Here is a 20,107-nt window from a genome sequence, read left to right on the forward strand (position 1 = left end):
AATGCAATATATAAAAACACCACATTGGGTTAGCAAGGATCTGTTTTGTCCTGTGGTTTCTAGACAAATAGGTGAGGAGGAGAGAATTCAATGAGATATAAGGAAGAACTCTCCCAGAAGAGTTTCTTCAATACTGACATGGGTTGGGAAGACAGCAGGGTTGTTACAGATGTCTCAGAAGGAAGGAAAGGGTCACTCTATACCCTCTTCAACTCTGTTCTCTGAATTGTGAGCAGGGTGAGTTTTCCTGAAGCCTTGTGCTCACCACCATTTTAGTTCCAGTACCTGAATTGTATTGTGTAGTAGAGTGGACTGTTCACAGCCTCTCGATTTACATGGACGTGGGTTCAAATCTCAGTTTTGCCATTTAATGACCAAGCAATCTTGGGGAAGAAAGTTAATCTCTTAGCTATTGTTTTATATTTTTAAATGAGGGTGGTTAAGTCTCTTTGGCAGGGCTGTGGTAAAGTCACATATTGAACACCTGGCAAGTCTTTCTTATGGGGATAGAGGATGATAACGGAAAACATGAAATGAGCACATTGCATACACCTTACCTGGATTTTTAATTCTCCCAAGCGCCTTAGAGAGGTAGGTACCATTGTTAGTTCCATTTTGTAAAAACTGAGCATTAGGAGGTAAACCAGGTGTCCACATTCCCACAGCTTATACGTCTCCAAAGACCAAGTACTTAACTGTGGTTGAAGTACCTGCCATAGTACCTGACACTCACTAAGTTTTATTAAATGATGGTAATTAGTATGAACTCAATAATATATGTCACGGGCACCTATGTGCCAGGTACTATCTATTATTTGCCCATGGAAACATCCAGACAAGTGATGTGGGACATGCCAAGATGCATGAGTTAGGTTTGACTGAGGAAGAAGTACCACCATGAGTGACAGGAGGCAAGGGATTGGTTTTTGGGCTGAGACCTTACCCAGTGACAGGTCTGAAGTCGCTATAGATCAGCAGGACCAGAGTCTGGAAGAAAAGCTAGATGTGAGGTGGGAGAGAGTGAGGCCAAGGTAAAACCCCTAAAAACAACTGCAATTTTTTTTTTTTTAAGATTTTATTTATTTATCAGGGAGAGGGGGGGGAGAGAGCGAGCACAGGCAGACAGAATGGCAGGCAGAGGCAGAGGGAGAAGCAGGCTCCCTGCTCAGCAAGGAGCCCGATGTGGGACTCGATCCCAGGACGCTGGGATCATGACCTGAGCCGAAGGCAGCTGCTTAACCAACTGAGCCACCCAGGCGTCCCAACAACTGCAATTTTTATTTTTATTTTTCTTTCACCACTTCCAACCTTGACTTTGAAACCAAAAGCTGGTATCCTTAACTGCAGGCCCAGACATAGCTTTGCTCTGGCTCAGAATAGCTGAAAAGGGGAGGATCTAGCAGGATCTGGAGAAGCTGTGGGCCCACACTAACAGAGGAAATTGCCCAGATGGGTCACTAGGTGTTGCAAGTTGGAAGCAGCCATCATAGCCATGTGCCGACTTTGACTGCACAAGAGCTGCTGTTTCACTTCTACCTTCTAAATGCTCCACAAATATCTGTTGTGGGCAATCCTGACCTGGAACCACACAGGGAAGGTAATTCTGTGAAATAGTTTCAGCTTGGTCAAGTTGGGCCAATATAAAGCCACCATGCTTATAGTCATGGTTCCACTACTCGGCCCTGTCGAGGGAAAGAGGATAACTTTGGAAGGCATATTGAAGCAGAGCCTTCTGACTCCCCTCTTCCCTGGCGACCTGGCTTTTGAAATCTTGGGTCAGACAGAAAACAAGAGAAATCTACCTGTGATCCTGTCTCCCAAAGACAGCTTTTGTGAACATTTTGGTGTGAACTCCATGTTGTCTTTTTCTTAGTTCAAATATAGACCTGTTTCTAAAAGAAAAAGGGAATCATAGCATCCACAATATTTTGTAACCTGTTTTTCTTTTAGTGTAAATAGTCTTTTCTCAAGTCACTAGCATTATACCTTAATATTATTCACATGTATGTAAGGATTCCATGGCATGAATGTATCTAGTTTATCTCTAAAGAGACTCAGAAGACAGACTACTGGAGTTCAAATCCCCAGTCTTCCAACCTTTACTAGCTCTGAAAATGGGCAAGGGAGTTGGGCCTCTGTGCCCTTGGTTTCCTCACCTGTAAAAGGGGGCCAAAAGGACTGCCCTCATAGGGTTGTTCTGAAGAACATGACTTTATATGTGGATAACCTCTCAAAGATACTATTTAACCAAATTTAAAATGGATATTTAGATTGTTTCCAAGCTTTTTTACTTTTACACAAACACCACAATTAACAAATTTAGTGCATTCTGAATTCCTTCCAAAGGAAGTATTTGTGGTTGCATTACAAAATCTTTTCCAGAGTAAATCAATGCACTCAATGTGCATTGAGTGTCCGTATGTACAACGCATTATGCTATACCAAAGAAAAACGTACACAGTTCTCTTCCTTAAGACATTTAAAAGGTAGTGGGGGTTAGAGCAAGGCACATTCATAAACAAATATAATACTATGTAGAAACATATCAGCACATAGACTGGGTGGCACAAATAAAGAACTCTTGCAGAGGAGAGCACCTTTTGCTGGAGAATCAGATCATGCAATCAAAGAGAAAGAAAGACTTCATCGGCTCCTCCCACCGCCTCCCAAATCCCCAAATCAGAATTCAGAATGGTTTCTGTTTGTCATGTTGAGAATTTGTTACCTCGAAAGAGATCACCAAGGGCTGTGTTCCAAAGTTAGAAGCCGAGATATGGGTGTACAATGCAAGACCAAATATTTAGGAAATATCTTTTTCTGGAAAGGAAAGAACACATTTCACAGCTGAAAAGAGAAGTGAAAAATGAAACTAAAGAAGCATGAAGGTAATATTTACTTGCTAGATTTATACAGTGTCTACCTTTAGAAAAGCCTGGCTAAATCCAGCATGTGCCCCCCGTAACACCCATACACTTTGTTCTGTTATCTGAATTCCCTGAAGCACATTTTGCAGTCATTTTACTGTCATTTTAAACTCTTCATCCTTCTACCCACCCCAGATCACCCACAAACATCCCTCCAGGAGATAGTGTTTGTGGAGTCAGACACTCCTGGACTAAACCCAGGCTCCACAGTTTTCCTGCTGGGTGACCCTGGACATAAAACTTAAGTCTTTTAGTCTCAATGTCCAAATTTATAAAATGGGGATGCTAATAATAACAGCTACTTTATGGGGCTGCAGTGAGGATGGCATGAGTAAGGCCTGTGAAGAATACTATAGTACACATCGCTCAATGGTGTTAGCTATTAGTATTTCTGTAATACCGTGTGTATAGTATTATTACACACTGTGTATAGTGTATAGTGTGTAGACACACTGTGTATAGTGTGTATTGCATATACAGTGTGTATATGCAAACCAATTTCAATATTAAACAAATAACGAGGTATGTAGGTGTCTGAAACACAGGACTATAATGCATCTGAAAGCTAAACCGAAGAGATATTTGGCTTTGTGTCATTTATAATCTTCTGTATTAGATTGAAAATTGAGTATGAAAACACCAGAATGGTAAAGAAGTCAGATTTCTCTTGTAACCAACAAAATCTAACTGTTTCTAAATCGAGACTGCTTTTCTAAAGGTAGGCACTTGTATAATCCAGACTATTCACTGTAGGATGAAGATCACTGATAAAGCTTAATGCCTTTCCCAGTGACATTGGCATTTTCACCTGGGACCAAAAACTTTGGCCAGAGGACGGAAGCTGGAGTGGTGAGGTTTCTGTTATCAAGCAGGTGACAGAGGGAGGCATTTTGGTACAGTGAATAGTAGCACTGCTAGACCATCTCGGCTGCTCATTCATTCATTCATTTGGCCCCTATTTATTAAGTAACTGCTGTCTGCCAGACATTGTTCTATGCACTTGAGATACAACAGTGAACAAAATATACAAAAATTCCTGTCCTCATGGGTTTCACATTTTAGTGGGGGCATACAGACAATGAACAATACAATTAATGAAAAAGTAGGCTACACAATTTGTTAGACAGGGATTAAATACCATGGAAAAAGCAGAGAAAAGGGGATATTGGCCGTGGGGAGGCGGTGTTCGGCCGGTTGCAATACTAAATATGGTGGTTAGGATGAGCCTCATTGAGAAAGTGACATTTGCCCAAAGTCTGGAAGGAAATAAGGGAGTTCACCAAGAGGACATCTGCGGAAAGAGTGTTCCTCAGTGGGGCAGCTGGAGCAAAGGGCTCAGGGTGTGTGTGTGTGTGTGTGTGTGTGAGAGAGAGAGAGAGAGAGAGACAGAGAGAGAGAGAGAGGCACAGAGAGACACAGAGAGAGAAGACACGGGGGTGGTAGGAGGTACAAGAGATCATTCCTGCAGTGCTTGGTGAATACCAAGGAGGCCAGTATGGAGAGCAGTAGGAGCTGAAAGGTGTACACTGTTGTTTATAGGGGTCCTGTAGGCTACTCAAAGGAACTTGGCTTTCACTAAGTGCAATAGGAACCACTGGGGGGTTTTGAACAGAGGAGGGCAGTGATTTGACTACTGTATCAGGAATATTCCAAAGGGGAGGGGAGGGGAGATCAGCTACAGCAGAAACTCAGGTGAAGGATGGTGTTGGCTCAGACCCGGGGGGGAGAGGGGGCAGCAGGAGAGAAACTGAGACCTGGTCACATTCTCTACCTATCTGAAGGTAGAACGAAAGGGATGTAAAAAATGACTCCAGGTGTTTGGCCTCATCAACCAAGATGGGGAAGGCTGTGGGAGGAGCAGGTTTTGCACAGAATATAAGGAATTCAGTGCTTGAGTATGTCAGGTTTGAGATGTCTATCAGACTCCCAAGTGGATACTGAGGTTGGCCGTGTGGCCTGGCACTCAGGAAGAGAGGTCTCTGCAGGAGATTCAAATTTGATATAGATAGTTGCTTGAGGGCACGGGGAAGATGGGATCCCCAACGAAGGAGAGTGAATGGGAGGCGAGGCGGTCTGAGGACAGGAAGGTACAGGTCTTCCCCAGGGACCTGTAGGCTCCAGGGCTAGGGCTGACGAAGGCCCACTCTAGAGCCGCCCGGGCCTGTAGGGGGTGCCCTGGAACTTGCTGTGGTTGCCAAGTGGTGGAGAGAAATGTTTGCTTCTCTGGGAAGGAGAGGCGCTCAATAGATTCCTTCGGGAGTGGCAGAAATAATTAAGAGAAGTAGGTAAGGATATCCTAGGAGCGCACGTGCTCGGCTGCCTCCAAGGAATTAGAAAACCTGGGTCTATTAATCTGTTCAGACATCTGGGCACCACCGCCTAGCCTACGAGGCCCCGCCTCTCCAGCCCTTCCTCTCTCTCTCCCCTCCCCTCTTCCCATCCTCGCGTCTCCATGTCACTTCTACAACCGCTCTGATTATAATTGATCAAACAGAATCACGGAATCACGGCTCATTTTGCTGTTTTGTTCGGTGGCCCGATCTGCAAAGAGACTCTGGTAGTTGGGTAGATTGTATTCCCCCCTTTTGGAATTCCGCTCACAGAGGCCTTCCCGTCCTGGTCGGCCGCGCAGGGACGCACGGGTGCCGCCGAGGATAACGAGGGCCGGGGGCCCGGAGCCGGGAGCCGGCAGGGTCTGTGTGTGTGTGTGTGTGTGTGTGTGTGTGTGTGTGTGGCGGTGGGGGCGGCGCGGTGGCGCGGTGCCCGCGGCCGGGCGCGAGGGGGTGTGTCCGCACCCCGGCCCGCCCGCGCCCCTCGTCCCTCCCCCGGGGGCGCCCCGCGCGGCCCCACACCCCCGCCCCTCTGCCCGCCGGCCGCCTAGCCTGGCTCCCCTTGACGTCATGTGGGTAGCAGGCTGGCTCGCGCGGCGCGGCCGAGGGCCCGAGCGGGTGCTCAACTTCGGGCTCAAGTCCGCGCCGTGCGCCCTGCGCCGTGCGCCCGGCTCCCCGCGCGCCGCCGCCGCCGCCGCCGCCACATCTGGAAGCGTTCAGCGCGTCTGCTTCCAGCGCGCCGGGCGGGCGGGCGGGCGCGGGCAGGGGAGGGCGCGGGCGCGGCGCGGCGGGGCTGGGCTGGGCGGCAGTGAGCGCGGCGCTCTCTCGCGCGCCCGGTGTCTCCCTCTCTCTGCCTCTGCAGAAACAGCTCCCTGCCAGAACGGCGCTCGGCGCGGCGCGGCGCGGCCCGGAGCGGCGGCGGCGGCGCCTCTTCCTGCCTGCTCGCCCTCAGGAGTTGCTGGATCTTTTTGACAGAGAAAAGCCGACGGGGGGCCTCGGGGAGGACTCGGCACGAGCGGGCGGAGACGTTTCAGCCCCCTGCTGGCCCGGGCGGACCCCTCTCCTCCGTCCGGGGGTCCGCCGCTCCCCCACTCCCCTCCTTTCCGCCTCTTCTTGCTCTGCCTCTCTCGATTGATTTTTTTTCAAATGGTGTAGCCGCCAGAGGTGCGGTGCTAAATTCTTGGAAGGGGCCCGGATGTACTGAGGATGCATTACAATTTCACAAAAGGAGGCAGTAGTGGAAAGGAGCAGTTTTTGGTGTTTGATGCAATAATGGGAATCAGGTAATCATCAGAAAGGAAGAAGAAATACTGCAGATCCACGGCTTCCTTGAATTTTGCACGAAAGCCGACCTCGGAGGAGGGATTTAATCCAGACCCGCTTGGGGGTGTTTTGCCATTTCTTCCTCTTCGTGGCTTCTTCTCCTTTTAAAACAATTTTTGGTCCATGGTCAATGAGAACACGAGGATGTACATTCCAGAGGAAAACCATCAAGGTAAGGCTGGACCCCGCCGCCTCGCCGGGGCTCCAGCCCGGTCTCCCTGCCCTCTCCACCCCTCTCCCGCTCTCCCCCGCGCGCTCCCCGCGGCCCCCCGGCCGGTCCCTGCGGAGTTGCCCCGGGCTGCGGCCGCGAGGGGCGCCCGGCGGCGGGGTGCCTCGGTCTCGCCCTAGCGGCCGGGAGCCCGGCGGGACCCGGGCCGGAGCGGGAGCGGAAAATTCCCGCCCCTCCCCCTCCCCGTGCCCGGCTTCTCACGAGCATGTGTTTCCTATGAATTTCCAGGCGAGGGGGAAAAGTTCCCCAAGTGTCTGCTCTGCCTCGCTTTCTCGCGTTTGCCTGGAGAGCTCAACTGCCCGGCCAGCGGGGCGGGAGTGGGGAGAGGGGGATGGGGGCTCCCGCGCCAGCGCCGCGGGGCCGGGGGGGCTGGGGTCCTTCTCCTCGCTCGGGGCGCGGCTGGGAGCGCGCGCGCGCACCCCGCCCCAGGTCGGCCTCGCGCCCCGGGCCGCCGCCGGGCATCCCGCTCGCAGCCAGCGCCCCTTCTCTCCCGCAGCGCGCTCCAGGTGGCGGGGTGGGGGCCCGGGATGCAGATGTGGGTCTCGGCGCCTCTCTCCCTCTTTCCCGTCTCCCTCGATCCCCCTCTCTCTTCCTCTCTCCCGGCTGCCTTTCTCCTTCTCCCTCCCTCTTTCCCTGGGTCTCCCTCTCCCCATCTCCCTCTCTCCCTCGGCTCACCGACACCTACCCACCTATCCTGCCATTGACCCCAAGTGCACCCACGCCCCGTGTATTCTGATTCGTACCCACATGTGGGCTAGCACCTGAGGGTGTAAGCAGTTAGAATTCGGGCGGTGTGTGGGCTTTGCTTTTTCATGTTTTAAGGAAATAATGAAAGGGTGTGCCGAGCTCACGCGGCTCCACACTATTGCCCAGTGTTTTCCCAGCATCTCCATCCTTGGCATCAAGTGTCACCAGCTCCCCCCAGTGAGGGGGAAAGGCGTTCAGGTAACTCCCCACTTCTTGGAAACTTTCTCTACCCCCCCCCCCCCATTAACAAGTTATTATGTTTTGGCATTGCTCAGCAGCTCAGGTTATGATGGAGTGTGGAGGGATGGTCTTGCTGGAGTGTGGCAGCCTCCAGCTTCATCTCTGTCTTGTCTCCATGGCTTTCTCTGCCTCTTTTGGGTGTAGTCTTCCCTTTTTCTCTCCCAGTCTCCCAAGCCTCCCTGTTTACACTCTTCCTGTCAATTGAATCCTCCTGATTACCTGTCGCTGTTGGTCCTGTTACTTCCTGGGGTACTTTTAGTGATTCTCTGAGGACCCCAGCCTGGTGCAGGGGTTGCCTCCATATCTCTTCTTTCCAGCCTCCTCCTCCTTATGCCCCCATCTCCACCATTTGGGGACAGAGACCCCGTCCTTTAGAGCTACCTGCCTGGTCTCTGTCCAACCTGAAACTGATTTTGGAGCTAGCTGCCCCTCTGCTTTCCAGCTGGGGTGGCAGTGTGTGGATTTTGACCCACCGGTAGAAATAATTTGGTCAAGGGCCATGGTTCTTGGGTGAGCCAGGGCTTTGTCATAAGGGCAGCTTCTGTCCCTGGATTTCTCTGTGCCATGACCCCATCTGTCACCTCTCCCCTGTCCCCTTCCTAGCAGATGGAGCAGTGGATGCATTAGGAGCTTGAGGGTGAGAGACACAAAGGAAAGGGTGATATTTGTGAAGAGTGGGGATGGATATCTCCCTTCCAGGTTCTCAACTCAGCATGAGCAGCCTTGAGGAGAGCTCAGTAGTATTGTCCTTACTGTCACTAACAATGGCAGTATACTGTGGTAAGAATTGTTATTCACATAACGATAATCTTCACTAGTTTACCAGGTCCCCCTCTTAGTGCAGGAGAAACCCCCTCTTAGTGCCTTTCCTTTCTTTTTCCCCTTTGTCCCCCTGCATCCCCTCCCCCGACCTCACACATATGCAGGGATCACACATTAAAAGTAGGAGCAGTGACCCTGGAGAGGTTTGTGAGAAAGATGGAGGGATAGGAGCCAGAGAGCCGTGGCCAGGAGCTCTGCTTTTCCAGCAACATGCCAACAAACACTATGGCAACCTGAATTCCAGTTCTCTCCCTTGAAGCTGCAGTGATTATATAATTCACGGGAGCAATTTTGCCTCCATTCCTGGATGCAGTTTTCAGGTGAAAAAGCACAGGATTCCTGTCTCCCCTCCATTCCCCATCCCCCTTTCCTTGGTGGCCGGCACTGGTTTTTTGCAGGAGGAGAGAAGGAGGGTGATGGAGGTAGGAAAGGCTGACCTGGAAAAGCACGAATATTTACGAGGAAGGGGTTGCTGTGGTTTAATAACGGAAGGGGTGATGAGACATAAATGGGGCCTCGAGTTTCAGGAGAGAGAGAGAGAGAGAAGAGAAGCCAAATGATTACCTCAGATCAGTGATGGTGACGAACCAAAGAGTGGAGAACCGAAAAAGTTGCCAGTGCGGGCTTTACATTCTTCTCCTCCTGACAGATTTGAAGGCACTGAATGCATTGGCCCTTTCTCCCCAGCTTTTTGGTGGTGTGTGTGTGTGTGTGTGTGTGTGTGTTGAAGGATGGGGTATGGAGACCAGTGATGAATACACAGGAATATCTTGAAGATTCGCTGAAGGACGGGCTGTCGACCCTGGGTTTCAGGCTGGGAGTGGCTCATGTGGGCCTTGCCTCACCTCTCGTGCCCCATCTGCTCTGGTCCCACGCCAACCTCCCACTTTTCTGGGCTGATTTTCCATTGCAGGCTCCAGCTAGCAAATGAGTTTCTTAATAGTCAACCATTTAGCAAATAAAACATCAGAATGTCCCTTATCTGCTGGAGACAAGGCAGAGGGGAGAAACATGTGTTCTGGGAGTGGAAGACACACTGTGCTTTTCTTTTAACTACTTAGCAATACAGTGGAATAGTAATCATCATAATAAAGTAATAATAATAATGGTGATCACCGTTAACTTTTTTTTTAATATTTTATTTATTTATTTGACAGAGAGAAATCACAAGTAGATGGAGAGGCAGGCAGAGAGAGAGAGGGAAGCAGGCTCCCTGCTGAGCAGAGAGCCCGATGTGGGACTCGATCCCAGGACCCTGAAATCATGACCCGAGCCGAAGGCAGCGGCTCAACCCACCGAGCCACCCAGGCGCCCCCACAGTTAACTCTTTACAAATGGTCATAGAACAATGTCACTTGTCCCTCAGCTTGTGTAGGTTATAGAAAACATGACATTAGCTTCTCTTTCTCTGGATACTGCATGGAGGAAACCGGAGTAAAAGGGCTATTGAAGCTCTGAATATCATGCTAGTATTGCTCTGATACTTTCCAGTGTAGCAGGATAATACATAATAGACTGTATCACAAGAACCAATTAGTCATTATTTCTATCAAACACACAGTAAAAGTATTGAAGTGGGTACATGTGTGCGTGTGCACACACACACACACACACACACAGCATAAAGAAAATATATTTTAGATTACACAAAAGATTAATGCAGTTTGGGGACCCAGCAAGTTGTGGAGAGGAATAAAGTCCCCTGAGACTGTTTGGACATTTTACCTCATGTGAAGTGAGGTAAACATCTACAGGTAGATGTTCTAGGGATAGTACTTTGCAAATGAAGTGGTGAACCCTTAGCCCCATCACCAAGTCATCAAGTCTTGGTGATGACTTGAACTCTTCCTGCAATTTTTTCTTTGACTTAAAAAAGCCCTAGGTGGGTTCTTCTATGTATATAAGACCTTGGACTTATACCGAAGTACGCTGAATGGGGATTTCGAGGCCCTGCTGATTTTTGTGTCCTCACTCCTAGCACCTGTCCCCGCTCATTCCAAACCCATAATACATGACGGGTGAGTGCATGTCCCCATGAAGGAATGAGTGCAGATGCAGGAAGATCCAAGGTGGATGTGCTTTCTGCCTCTCCCAGTAGGTGGCGCTCCAGGGCTTAGGAGTCAGGAAAGGGGCATTCCCATTGGGTTTGGTGGGGAAAGTTACTGGGAGGGTTTGTAGAGAATTTCGTGTGCTGTGACGCTTTGATTACGCCCATCCCTGTTCCAGTGCAGAGAACCCCAAAGACCAGTGTGTGTTTCCATGCTACTACATACACCAGAGCCCCCCCACCGCAACCGGGTGACTTGAGTCCCTCAGTGACCTTGCCACCCTCAGGCAATGCAAACAAACTTTGGATTTCTCCCACTCTTACACACTCTTACCTGTCAGACTCCTGTTTACCTCTTGCACAGACGGCATCCTACTGAGCCTTGAGGGAGCCTTTTGGGCGATTATCCCAACTTGCTATGGCCATATATTAATTTTCTCCCTGATTTACCATAGACGGTTTAGTCACCAGAGGGGCTATTAGTTCCCAAGCCCAGTGGAGCATGAGGTGACCAGAAATTTGGGATTTGGAAACCCTAACCTATAGGGTTACAAAGCTTGCCGGCTCAAAGGCAAGAAGACATTTTCCTAACTTTATTAGGGAAAAAAACACAAAAACAACTGGGTACACTTCACAGCTGATTTCTGTTTATGAGTCTGGCTGGGCTCCTGCTGGGTAATGGCAGAAAAGCTCCCGAGACCCAGGTTAGGCAGTAACTGAGATTCATTCTAATTTTCAGTGATGTTTTCTAGCTCCTGGTGTTTCCAGCCCTTACTTCACTTGGCTTTCTTAGTTGTTGTGGCAAACTCTCTGAGGTTTGAGGAGCCCTTGCCACCATGTTAAGAAGGGGTGACTCAGTGCCCCATAGGGTCTTCTTCCTTTTCAGTAATTCCCGCTGCCCAGTGAGGCAGCCGTTTGTGAGGTGGTCGGGACAGGTCAGCCTGTGTCATCCCTCTGCCCCCTTGCCAGACTCTGAAACCCTTGCTCAGCATTCAAAAGCAGGAGACGGTTTTATTTTCCAATACAGACTAAAGAAAGTGGATAGATTGTTTGGGGAAACACCTGAAGACTTAACGACAAGACAAACCCACAAAAATAATCACACTGATTTAGTCTGTTTTGAGATCCCGTCCTCACTGTTGCCTCAGTGAACGTTGGGCACGAGAGGAAAACAGAAGACTGATGAAAAAAAAAAAAAAAAAAGGCCCGGGGAATTGTTTTGCAAAATATCAGGGGCTAAATATTTAGCAACATGAGTGCTAAACATTCTGATAATGAAACAACACTCCAAACCATGGCTGTCATTATTAAAATAATTTAGTAAACACCTGTTTACATGTACCTCAGGGTTGGATACTGTAGAAAACAAGTAAAAGTGACAGGATCCCTCTGGGAAAATGGGATGATTTTCAGTGCTCTTTCAAAGCCGGTCCATAGGCTTTCACTGAACCCCTGGCAGGAAAAGCAAAATGGAGGGCTGAAGCAATGAACGTGATTGTTGGAACGTAAAGGGCAGGTACCATGGGAGAGGTCTTCTGTGTGTCTTAATTCCCAGATGGGTGCTCGTGCATTCATTGTGGCACTGACCCAATGGAGATGCCTGCCTGAAATGCTGCAGCGACACTTGCTTCTTTCCGTCTATGGTTTAGGAGCCCTTGGAGGCAGCAAGAAGGGAACTGGAGTGGAGTCTCAGGTTCCCAGGAGCCTTGGGACCCCTGAGAGCCTCTAGCCTGTGTGCCATGTGGGTGAAACCCAGGAGGGCCTCTTAAACAGAGCTGTGAAATGGCTGGGAGCTTCAGGGAGCCAGGCTGGCGGGAGAAGGATGCAGAAAGAGACTCAGATGACTGGGGGGAGGGTGTCTGGGGAGAGGGTGGGAATTTGGGGAACATGGTTATTACTTGTGGAGCTGAATTAAATTTAAGTGGTGATCTAAGGGACATAAGGAGAACCGCTTGGGCTTGGAGCTCAGGAGTCAAAGAGAGATTGAAAATAGACCCTAACTTCCCCAGAGACCAAGGGAATGGAAGGAATAGTAAATCTGGCTTGGAGCAGAGGATGAGGAAAGGGTGGGTTGACTGGCAAGAAACCAGAACCCTTCAGTTCCTCCCCTTCCAAAAGCCCCACCAAACCATTGCTCTCCGTAACACGTTCACTTAAAAACGTCTTCTGGCACCACGCACGTGTGAGAGAGACAGAGAGAGAGGGTGGGGAGGGGGTGGTTCTAGATTCATGAACTTTGAAGTGCTTGTCAAACAGACATCGAATAAATGTAACGTCTCTTTGAGAATTTACTTTCTAGGATCAGAGCATTTTAAGGAACCTTAGGACAAACTCTGTTTCCAGTTGAGAAAATAGAGGCTCCTAGAGTCAGTTGCTCAGGCAGGGATGTGACAAAGAACAAGATCTTCAGGCTCTTTTTCTGCCTGCTTTCTTGTGACCACACTTGGTATGTGTTAAACCCCGTAAGAGGGTACTGCTTAGTGTTTCTGGAAAAATTTTGCTTACTCAACCTTTCACCCTCTTCCTATTCTACTTCTCTCCAATCCTGCCTTTGTACTGGCCTTGAGATCATCCCTGAGATGTTAGAGGTGGAAGCAGAGTGGGGATGGGGTGGGGATATCTATCACTGGGAAGATTTAAAAATAAATTGCTCAGACCATAGAGTAAAAGTTCATACCCGTCCAAGAGGAGCTCTGACAAAATTCAGATCACTATGCCGTCTGCTGACGGATATAGCTCTGAGCTGTTTTTATTTGCGTGCTCCCTTTCTGTCCTACTCTAGGCTCATTGTAGCTCCCAAGAAGGAGCAGGGGGATGAGAGGCGAGGCTGTGCTGTAGGACTCCCCTTGGCGAATTGTTGGCAGTTCTTTGTGGACTGGCCAGCTTTGCAGTTGGCCAGGCCAGGGACACACAGTAACTGCAGGGTAGAGACCATGGCACATGTGGGTAGCAGCTGGCCAGGGGACAGACTGCCACGGACGCCACCTGAGTTGAAAGAGCAAAAGCTTCTCCATGCTTCCTTGTTGGGATTGGTCTCATAGGACCCTCGTCCCTCTTCCCAGGAGACATTTATATAAGGACCAGGGGTTTAAATTCAACCCATGGAAAGGAGTTCATCTAGGACCTGCCTCTGTCATTCCCATCATCCCTAAAGTGCTTGTTGGCTGCCTTGTTTGATGATTGTATACATGAACAACTGGAAGGCCTTGGAGGCTGACTTGGTTTCTAGCTCTAAGATGGAGGCGTGGGCTAGACTTGTCCTTAGAGATGTGGCCTTTGAGATCCCTGGAGGAAACCACCCTTTCAGAACATAGTGTTGTGATAATCTCATGAAATATTCATGCTGCCAAAGTGCCAAGGGGGAGGGGGTTCTTTTAATCCACTTGGCTTTGCTCAGTATTGCCTGCTTGAACCTAGCTAAAAAGAAAATAAAATAATCTTGTGCCCTGTCCTTTAGAGAACCACGCCAAAATCAGGCAGCAAATGAATGTTCTCCCCATATAGCCTGCAGGCAGAAATGTTGGCTTGATTACTCAATTAAGCTGTGTTTACTTTGTGACCATTGTGTCATGTTCAGTCACTTGCATTGTTTGTGTCCTTCCAAAATAATCCATGTTGGACTGAAACCTTTCAAAGATGTTGGTTAGCAAAAGTAAGAAAAATAAATAAAAATAAAGAAGGCTACAGCTAGAAAAATGACCGGGGTCACATTCTTTGACTTGCTCTTTTTCTTGGAGAGTTTTGAAGGAATCAAGGCTGATGTTTTTTCATCTCTAAAATGGAGATAAGAATCCTTAGCTGGTCAGCTTCACAGGGTGGCTGCGAGGTTCCGTATGGGAGAAAGTGTAAATCACGCTGTGGATATCAGTCATTCTTATCAGAGGGCAGACCACTATGGTTTGAAAAAGCAGGGCCATGAAACAACTTTCAGAGCGATTCAGACAACTTTGTAGGTGCTGCTAGATGGCGGACATGATTTAGAATTTCAAGGATGGAAATGTAAAACAAAACGAAATAGGCTGAGGTAGTCTGGCTGATAACCAGAATAATCAAGGAAGTGAAAAATCAGCTCTGATAAGCCTGGTGTTTCAGTGTTCTTCACAACCATGGACCAACGTGAGGCCCATAGGATGCCAGGACGGGGGACCACTGGACTGCTGTTTCCAACCAGAGGGTCAAGACCTGGGGACACAGGGCTTCCTTAGGCCCAGCAGCTGTCTGCCTGCTGTCCTCTTCTCTCACCCACTACTGGGTGCCCTGCCTTCAGCCTAAGGTCCAAAGCCAAACTTGTCGGAAGTCCTCTGATGGTCCAAATGTCTGGAAATAGGGCCACTGAGAGCAGGAAGGACAGCACCTGGACAAACAAACATCTCCTTGCTTTGTGGCACAAATTCCCCAAACCTAAACACAATGCCTTAGTACAGAAGGACAGACTGCCTAGAAAATAAAACTTTGCTTCTAATATAAACCTTGGGTTTAGAAAACAACAACAACAACACAACAATGAGATTTTTTTTTTGATATAATAAAAGTGCTAGAGGTTTGTAGAGAGAGGGAACCATAGAGCACTGAGACACATCACAATAGGAAAGGGCTTTACTTTCACATCTTAAGTGAGAGATTAGCTTTTCGTTTCCTAAAACAAAAATAATCTCATCATTAAAAAGTGTGCTGGAAAATTTGCATTTAAGTGTGCCCAGGCAGAAACCATGGGCACAAACGAATAGCTAGAGGATGGGATTATGAGGAGGGGTGTGCCGAGGGACCACAAAGCAGCCACCGAAGAGGAAAAAATGTTCAGCTGTTTATCCACTCCACGTGACCAGCCAAAGCCAGAGCTTCCACGGAGCTGAGTCCCTTCCAGCCTCAGGTCTTGGATCTGTGGAATCATCCATGCTTTCATTTTTATTTTAAAAGATTAGTTATATTGAAGTATCACTCCTTCCTTTGTATATTTTAGAATGGGGCAGGAGTGATAACTACCATTTAATGTCTCATGTGTCTCCAGCAATGTCCTTTGGGCTTCGTGCACTGAGTATCATTTTGTCCTTGTATCAGTCCTGTGGGGCAGGTACTGATATTTTTCAGGTAGGAAAACTGAGGACCAAAGGTCTTGTGTATCGTGGTCAAGATCACCCAGACAATATTGAAGCCTGGCATCAAATCCAGGTCTGTTTGACTTTCAAAGCCTTTGTTCTTTCTTTCTCCATATGGGGAAGAGGAGAAAGAAGAACCCTACCCAGCCATTTTGGGGAAAACTACCTTGGGCTAGCCTAATGACACTTTGCCTGCATTTGCTCCATGGAAGCTCTGGCTTTGGCTGGTCACGTGGAGTGGATAAACAAATCAACATTTTTTCTTCTTTGGTGGCTGCTTCGTGGTCCCTTGGCACACCCCTCCTCACAATCCCATCCTCTAGCTATTCGTTTGTGCCCATGGTTTCTGCCTGGGCACACTTTGGCTCTTCGGCTCCCTCTCTAGACCTTCATGGAAGACCTAGACCGGTCAGTCTCGGCTTTGGGATGACCACTTCTTGGCATGGCCTCACTTCATCACGCGTTCTTGGAATGTCTTCGTAGTAGTTCCCACTTGGGAAAGTCTCCATCCTCAAACAAGATTCTGAGGAGTTCAGGGGACCATCCTTGCAAGCTGACCTCCCTGGACTTCACACATAATTTACTTGTTTCTTTATTTTTAAATCACATCTTTGTGGAGCTATAACTCAGGTGCCGTGAAATTCACCCTTTAAAGTATATACAACTCAGTGGTGGTTAGTATTTTTACAGAGTCGTGCAGCCGTCCCCACAGTCTAATTCCTGCACATTTCATCCCCGTAAAGAGAAGCCCCCACCCACTGGCAGTCATTCTCCACCCTCCCCATCCTCCTCCCCACCGTCGGTCCCTGGCTGTCATGCATTTCCTTTCTTTCTGTATGGATTTTTCATGCATTATTGTGAGCAATAATAATTCTATAATTGGAGCTCATCTGTGTAGTCTAGCTGTCGGCAGCACATCTCACGCATTTCAGGACTAGGTGTGTCGTGACAATCTGTATGATAGATGATTCAGTTAAAAGGAAGCACAAGATTAGTTAAGGACTTTAGGTGTCATTTGGAGGTGAGATTAAGCACTTTCAGTTGCGGAAAGAATGGCTTTCAGATTTATTTCTTTTAACTGTCTCACTAAAGCTAAGTCTACGAGTCATATCTATTGATAGTTGAAGAAGATGTGAATGATGACCTTTACATTTTTTTATTATGGTAAAATAAATGTAACCAAATTTGTAATCACGAAGCAAGGGCTCCCCATTTCTCTCCCTTCTCAGCCTCTGGTAACATCTGATCTACTTTCTGTCTCTATGAATGTGCCTACTGTAGGTATTTCATATAAGGGGAATTGTACAACACTTGGCCTTTTGTGCCTGGCTTACTTCACTGAGTATGTTTTCAAGGTTAATCCCTGTTGTTGTAGGTGTCGGAACATTCTTCCTTTTCACAACTGAATAATAGTCCATTTTTAGTATATACCTCATTTTGTTTATTGGTTCATCAGAGGATGGACACTTGGCTTGTGAAAACCCTCTCGTGCACAATGCTGCAAAGGACATAGGGATATACGTATGTGCTTGAATCCTCATTTTCACTTCTTCCGGGTGTGTACCTGGGAGTGAAATTGCTGGGTCTGAATTATGACTTTTTCACTTTAAGAGTCCATTTCTTGTGTGGCTCCCCCAGTTTGAATCCTGTGCAGAGGAGAATATAGTATTAGTGAGTTCCCTTGTGTCAGTAATGAGAATCCAGTATTTTCTCTGGGCGGCCGGTGCCTATATCAGAAATTCTACTCTAATTAGGTGTTTAACAATCTAGCAGCTGTCTTTTGATCCCGCCTCCATTCCAAAAAAATAATGAAGGTCTCTCCATCCAGTTCAGCTTTTACCTCTGCGCCGACTGGGCTTTGTGACTTGACGGGAAATGGTTGTTTGACAAGACAAAGCTATTTAGTCTGTCTCCATCTCTTCGTCTGTTTGTCTGGTCCAGGGGCACCCATGCCTGTGGAGAGCGGGATCCAGTTGACAACCGTGAAGACCCTGGGAGAGGATGCCTCCCCCTGCTGTGTGGTTGGGTTGTGTCCTCCTGGTGGGAAGGCCATTCGGCTTGGAGCTGCCTGGAGGCTCTTGGCTAGACCTCACACCATTTGAAGTCTAGGCAAGGAAGGAAAAAAAGTGTGATGGAAAAGAAGCAAGGGAGAGAATCAGGAAAAGCAAGAGGGGAGTAAGAGAGAAAGGAGTGGTTAAGCAAAGGGAAATTTTTAACACTTGATGGATCTGTGCTGGGGGTAATGGCCCAATTAATGATTAGGATGCTTCTTTCCAATCTTGGGGTGGCTTTTGTTTTGGGGAATTGTTTTGCCTAAAATTCACAATATCCCCTTACATTTTGATTGTTTAAAATACTCTTTTAAGTCCTTTTCATGTCTTCTACTTTATCTAAAAAAAAAAAAAAATCCATTGAAGTCGTGGGACAAGTTTTATGATTCCCAGATTTTCAGATAAAGAAAGGTGGACTCAGAATTTCAACAACCTGCCAGTTAGAGACGGAAAAAAAAATTCATCAGTTTTAATTTTTTTGAAAGAATATGTTATGTTAGACTTTGAGCCTGTGCATCTTTTGCCTCATACTAAGCTCTCTAGTGGGTTCAGCCTGGCCATAAATATATATCTCTGTGTGAGAGAGAGAGAGAGAGAGTGTGTGTGTGTGTGTGTGTGTGTGTGTGTCTTTCTCAGATTAGCAGAGCTCAGTATGCTAAGATGAAGAAGCAGGTCACTTTGAAGACCAATACCCTTGGTTTACTCTAACTATGAGTGCATTCTTCTCTATTAGCCTCTGCCTTCACATCCCTTCCCTGATCCTGTTTACAGGTGTGTTTTGGCCACTGTCCAGAGCTAAAGTGTTACCTTGTGTTTCTCAAGGTTAGAGCCTCTGCTGTCATGTCTGGGTGGCCAGGTCAGCTTGGGGTTCCAAGTTCTAATCCGAGGGGATTATAGTGACTCAGATCTCATATTTGGTCTGCATTGGATAGGATCTTGTGGCTTTGTTTTTTCAATTATTTAATAGGGAAAATTTTTGACCTATGCTCAGCTGTCTGAAAGATCAGGAGATAAGAAACCTTTTCCTAAGATAAGTTGACTGTGACATGTCCCTGAAATGGGATGTTTCATGCCAATTGTGATGAAAATAATTTTAAGTTGTTTTTTTCCCCTTTCCAGAATTTGGATGGTTGGTCATTCACAGAAAGTTATGACAACTGTTATCTGTAAGGCAATTTGCTCTTGGGATCTCTAGATTCAAGGAGACCTTCAAGATTACAGGCTCTCAACTATCCCTTCCTTTAGGGAGTAGTATATAGTCTAGTAGGAGGTAAGATACACACCCACGTTTACAGATACACCTATAAGATACAAGGCAGAAAGTTTGACGTTACAGGGAGGTAAAGATGAAAAGCTTACAGGTTTAAAGAAGGAGAGCGACACAGTTAGATGGAGTAAGTGGAGAAAGAAAGCATATATAAATGTGATGACAAAGCTGTCTTGGAGGGTGGACATAAATATGTAGAGAGAAGGGGTGTACATTCCCAACAGAAAGAACAGTATAGTCAATAATATGTTGAAAGGCATATTCATTGGATTTTATGAGACTGACGCGCTACCTACTGCGCTAACGAGGCACCTTATTCATTGGATTTTAAAGGAAGAGTGTGTTGAATTGGATTAGAGTACAGGTTATGTACTGGGAGATGTGAGAGAATGTGGGGATGGCAGCAAAAGAGTAACATGTGGAGAGCCCTTGTGTCAGGCTGTAGGGCTTGCATCCCATTTGGTAGGCAGTGGAAGGCCATTTATAGTGTTTGAGTGAGGAGTGGTGTGGTCAGAGCTCCTCTTCCAGAAGACTAGGGAGATAGTGGGGTAAAGGATGAGGTGGGGGTGCTAAGACTGCTAGTGGGATACAATTCTGAGGCCATAGTCCAGGTGTGAGAGGGAAGAAGGGCTTTTCTTAACAGAAGCCAGAGGGCAAGGGAACCCTTTGCTGTTGTCTAGGTGGGAAAGGTAGAGGGGGGATTTGGAGGGTAAGTGGAAGATAGCCAGCATATGTGCAGAACTAGAGTTCATTTAAAGGTGATATTTAAGATGTGGAAATGGATAAAATTATTTAGGAGAGGGAACAGAGAGAAGAAAATGATGAAGGGGCTGGAGATTGAGCCCTTACATTCAAGGACAAGAGTGGCATACAATGGAGCAGATGGAGCCAGAATGGTCAGGGGGGTGGAAGAAAGCCATTGCTACCAGTAGGGAGTGGAGAAGTGGGTAGGGAAGATGGGAATTGAGAAAACCTGACTAGATTTGATGATTTGGGTGGCAGCAGTGGACTTTGAGAATGGGCTCAGAGTG

The 20,107-nt window shown here is 47.6% G+C and overlaps 1 protein-coding gene across 31 annotated transcripts in view; it reads left to right on the forward strand.

The window, feature by feature from the left end:
• The window catches only part of CACNA1C (calcium voltage-gated channel subunit alpha1 C), a 737,989-nt gene that overhangs the window by 90,338 nt on the left and 627,544 nt on the right, over positions 1–20,107 (forward strand). For 11 of the 31 annotated variants that reach the window (XM_082741035.1, XM_082741038.1, XM_082741033.1 and 8 more), the window contains exon 1: positions 6,659–6,749. The exons of the other annotated variants lie outside the window; for them this stretch is intronic. In XM_082741035.1, coding sequence (XP_082597161.1) covers positions 6,701–6,749 — 49 coding nt within the window. In that variant the 5' untranslated portion in view covers positions 6,659–6,700. Of the gene's footprint in view, positions 1–6,658; positions 6,750–20,107 lie in introns of those variants that run through there. 31 annotated transcript variants of the gene reach the window in all.

The sequence above is a fragment of the Mustela nivalis genome (assembly GCF_964662115.1).
Source record: "Mustela nivalis genome assembly, chromosome: 7".
In the NCBI taxonomy this organism is placed as follows: Eukaryota; Metazoa; Chordata; class Mammalia; order Carnivora; family Mustelidae; genus Mustela; species Mustela nivalis.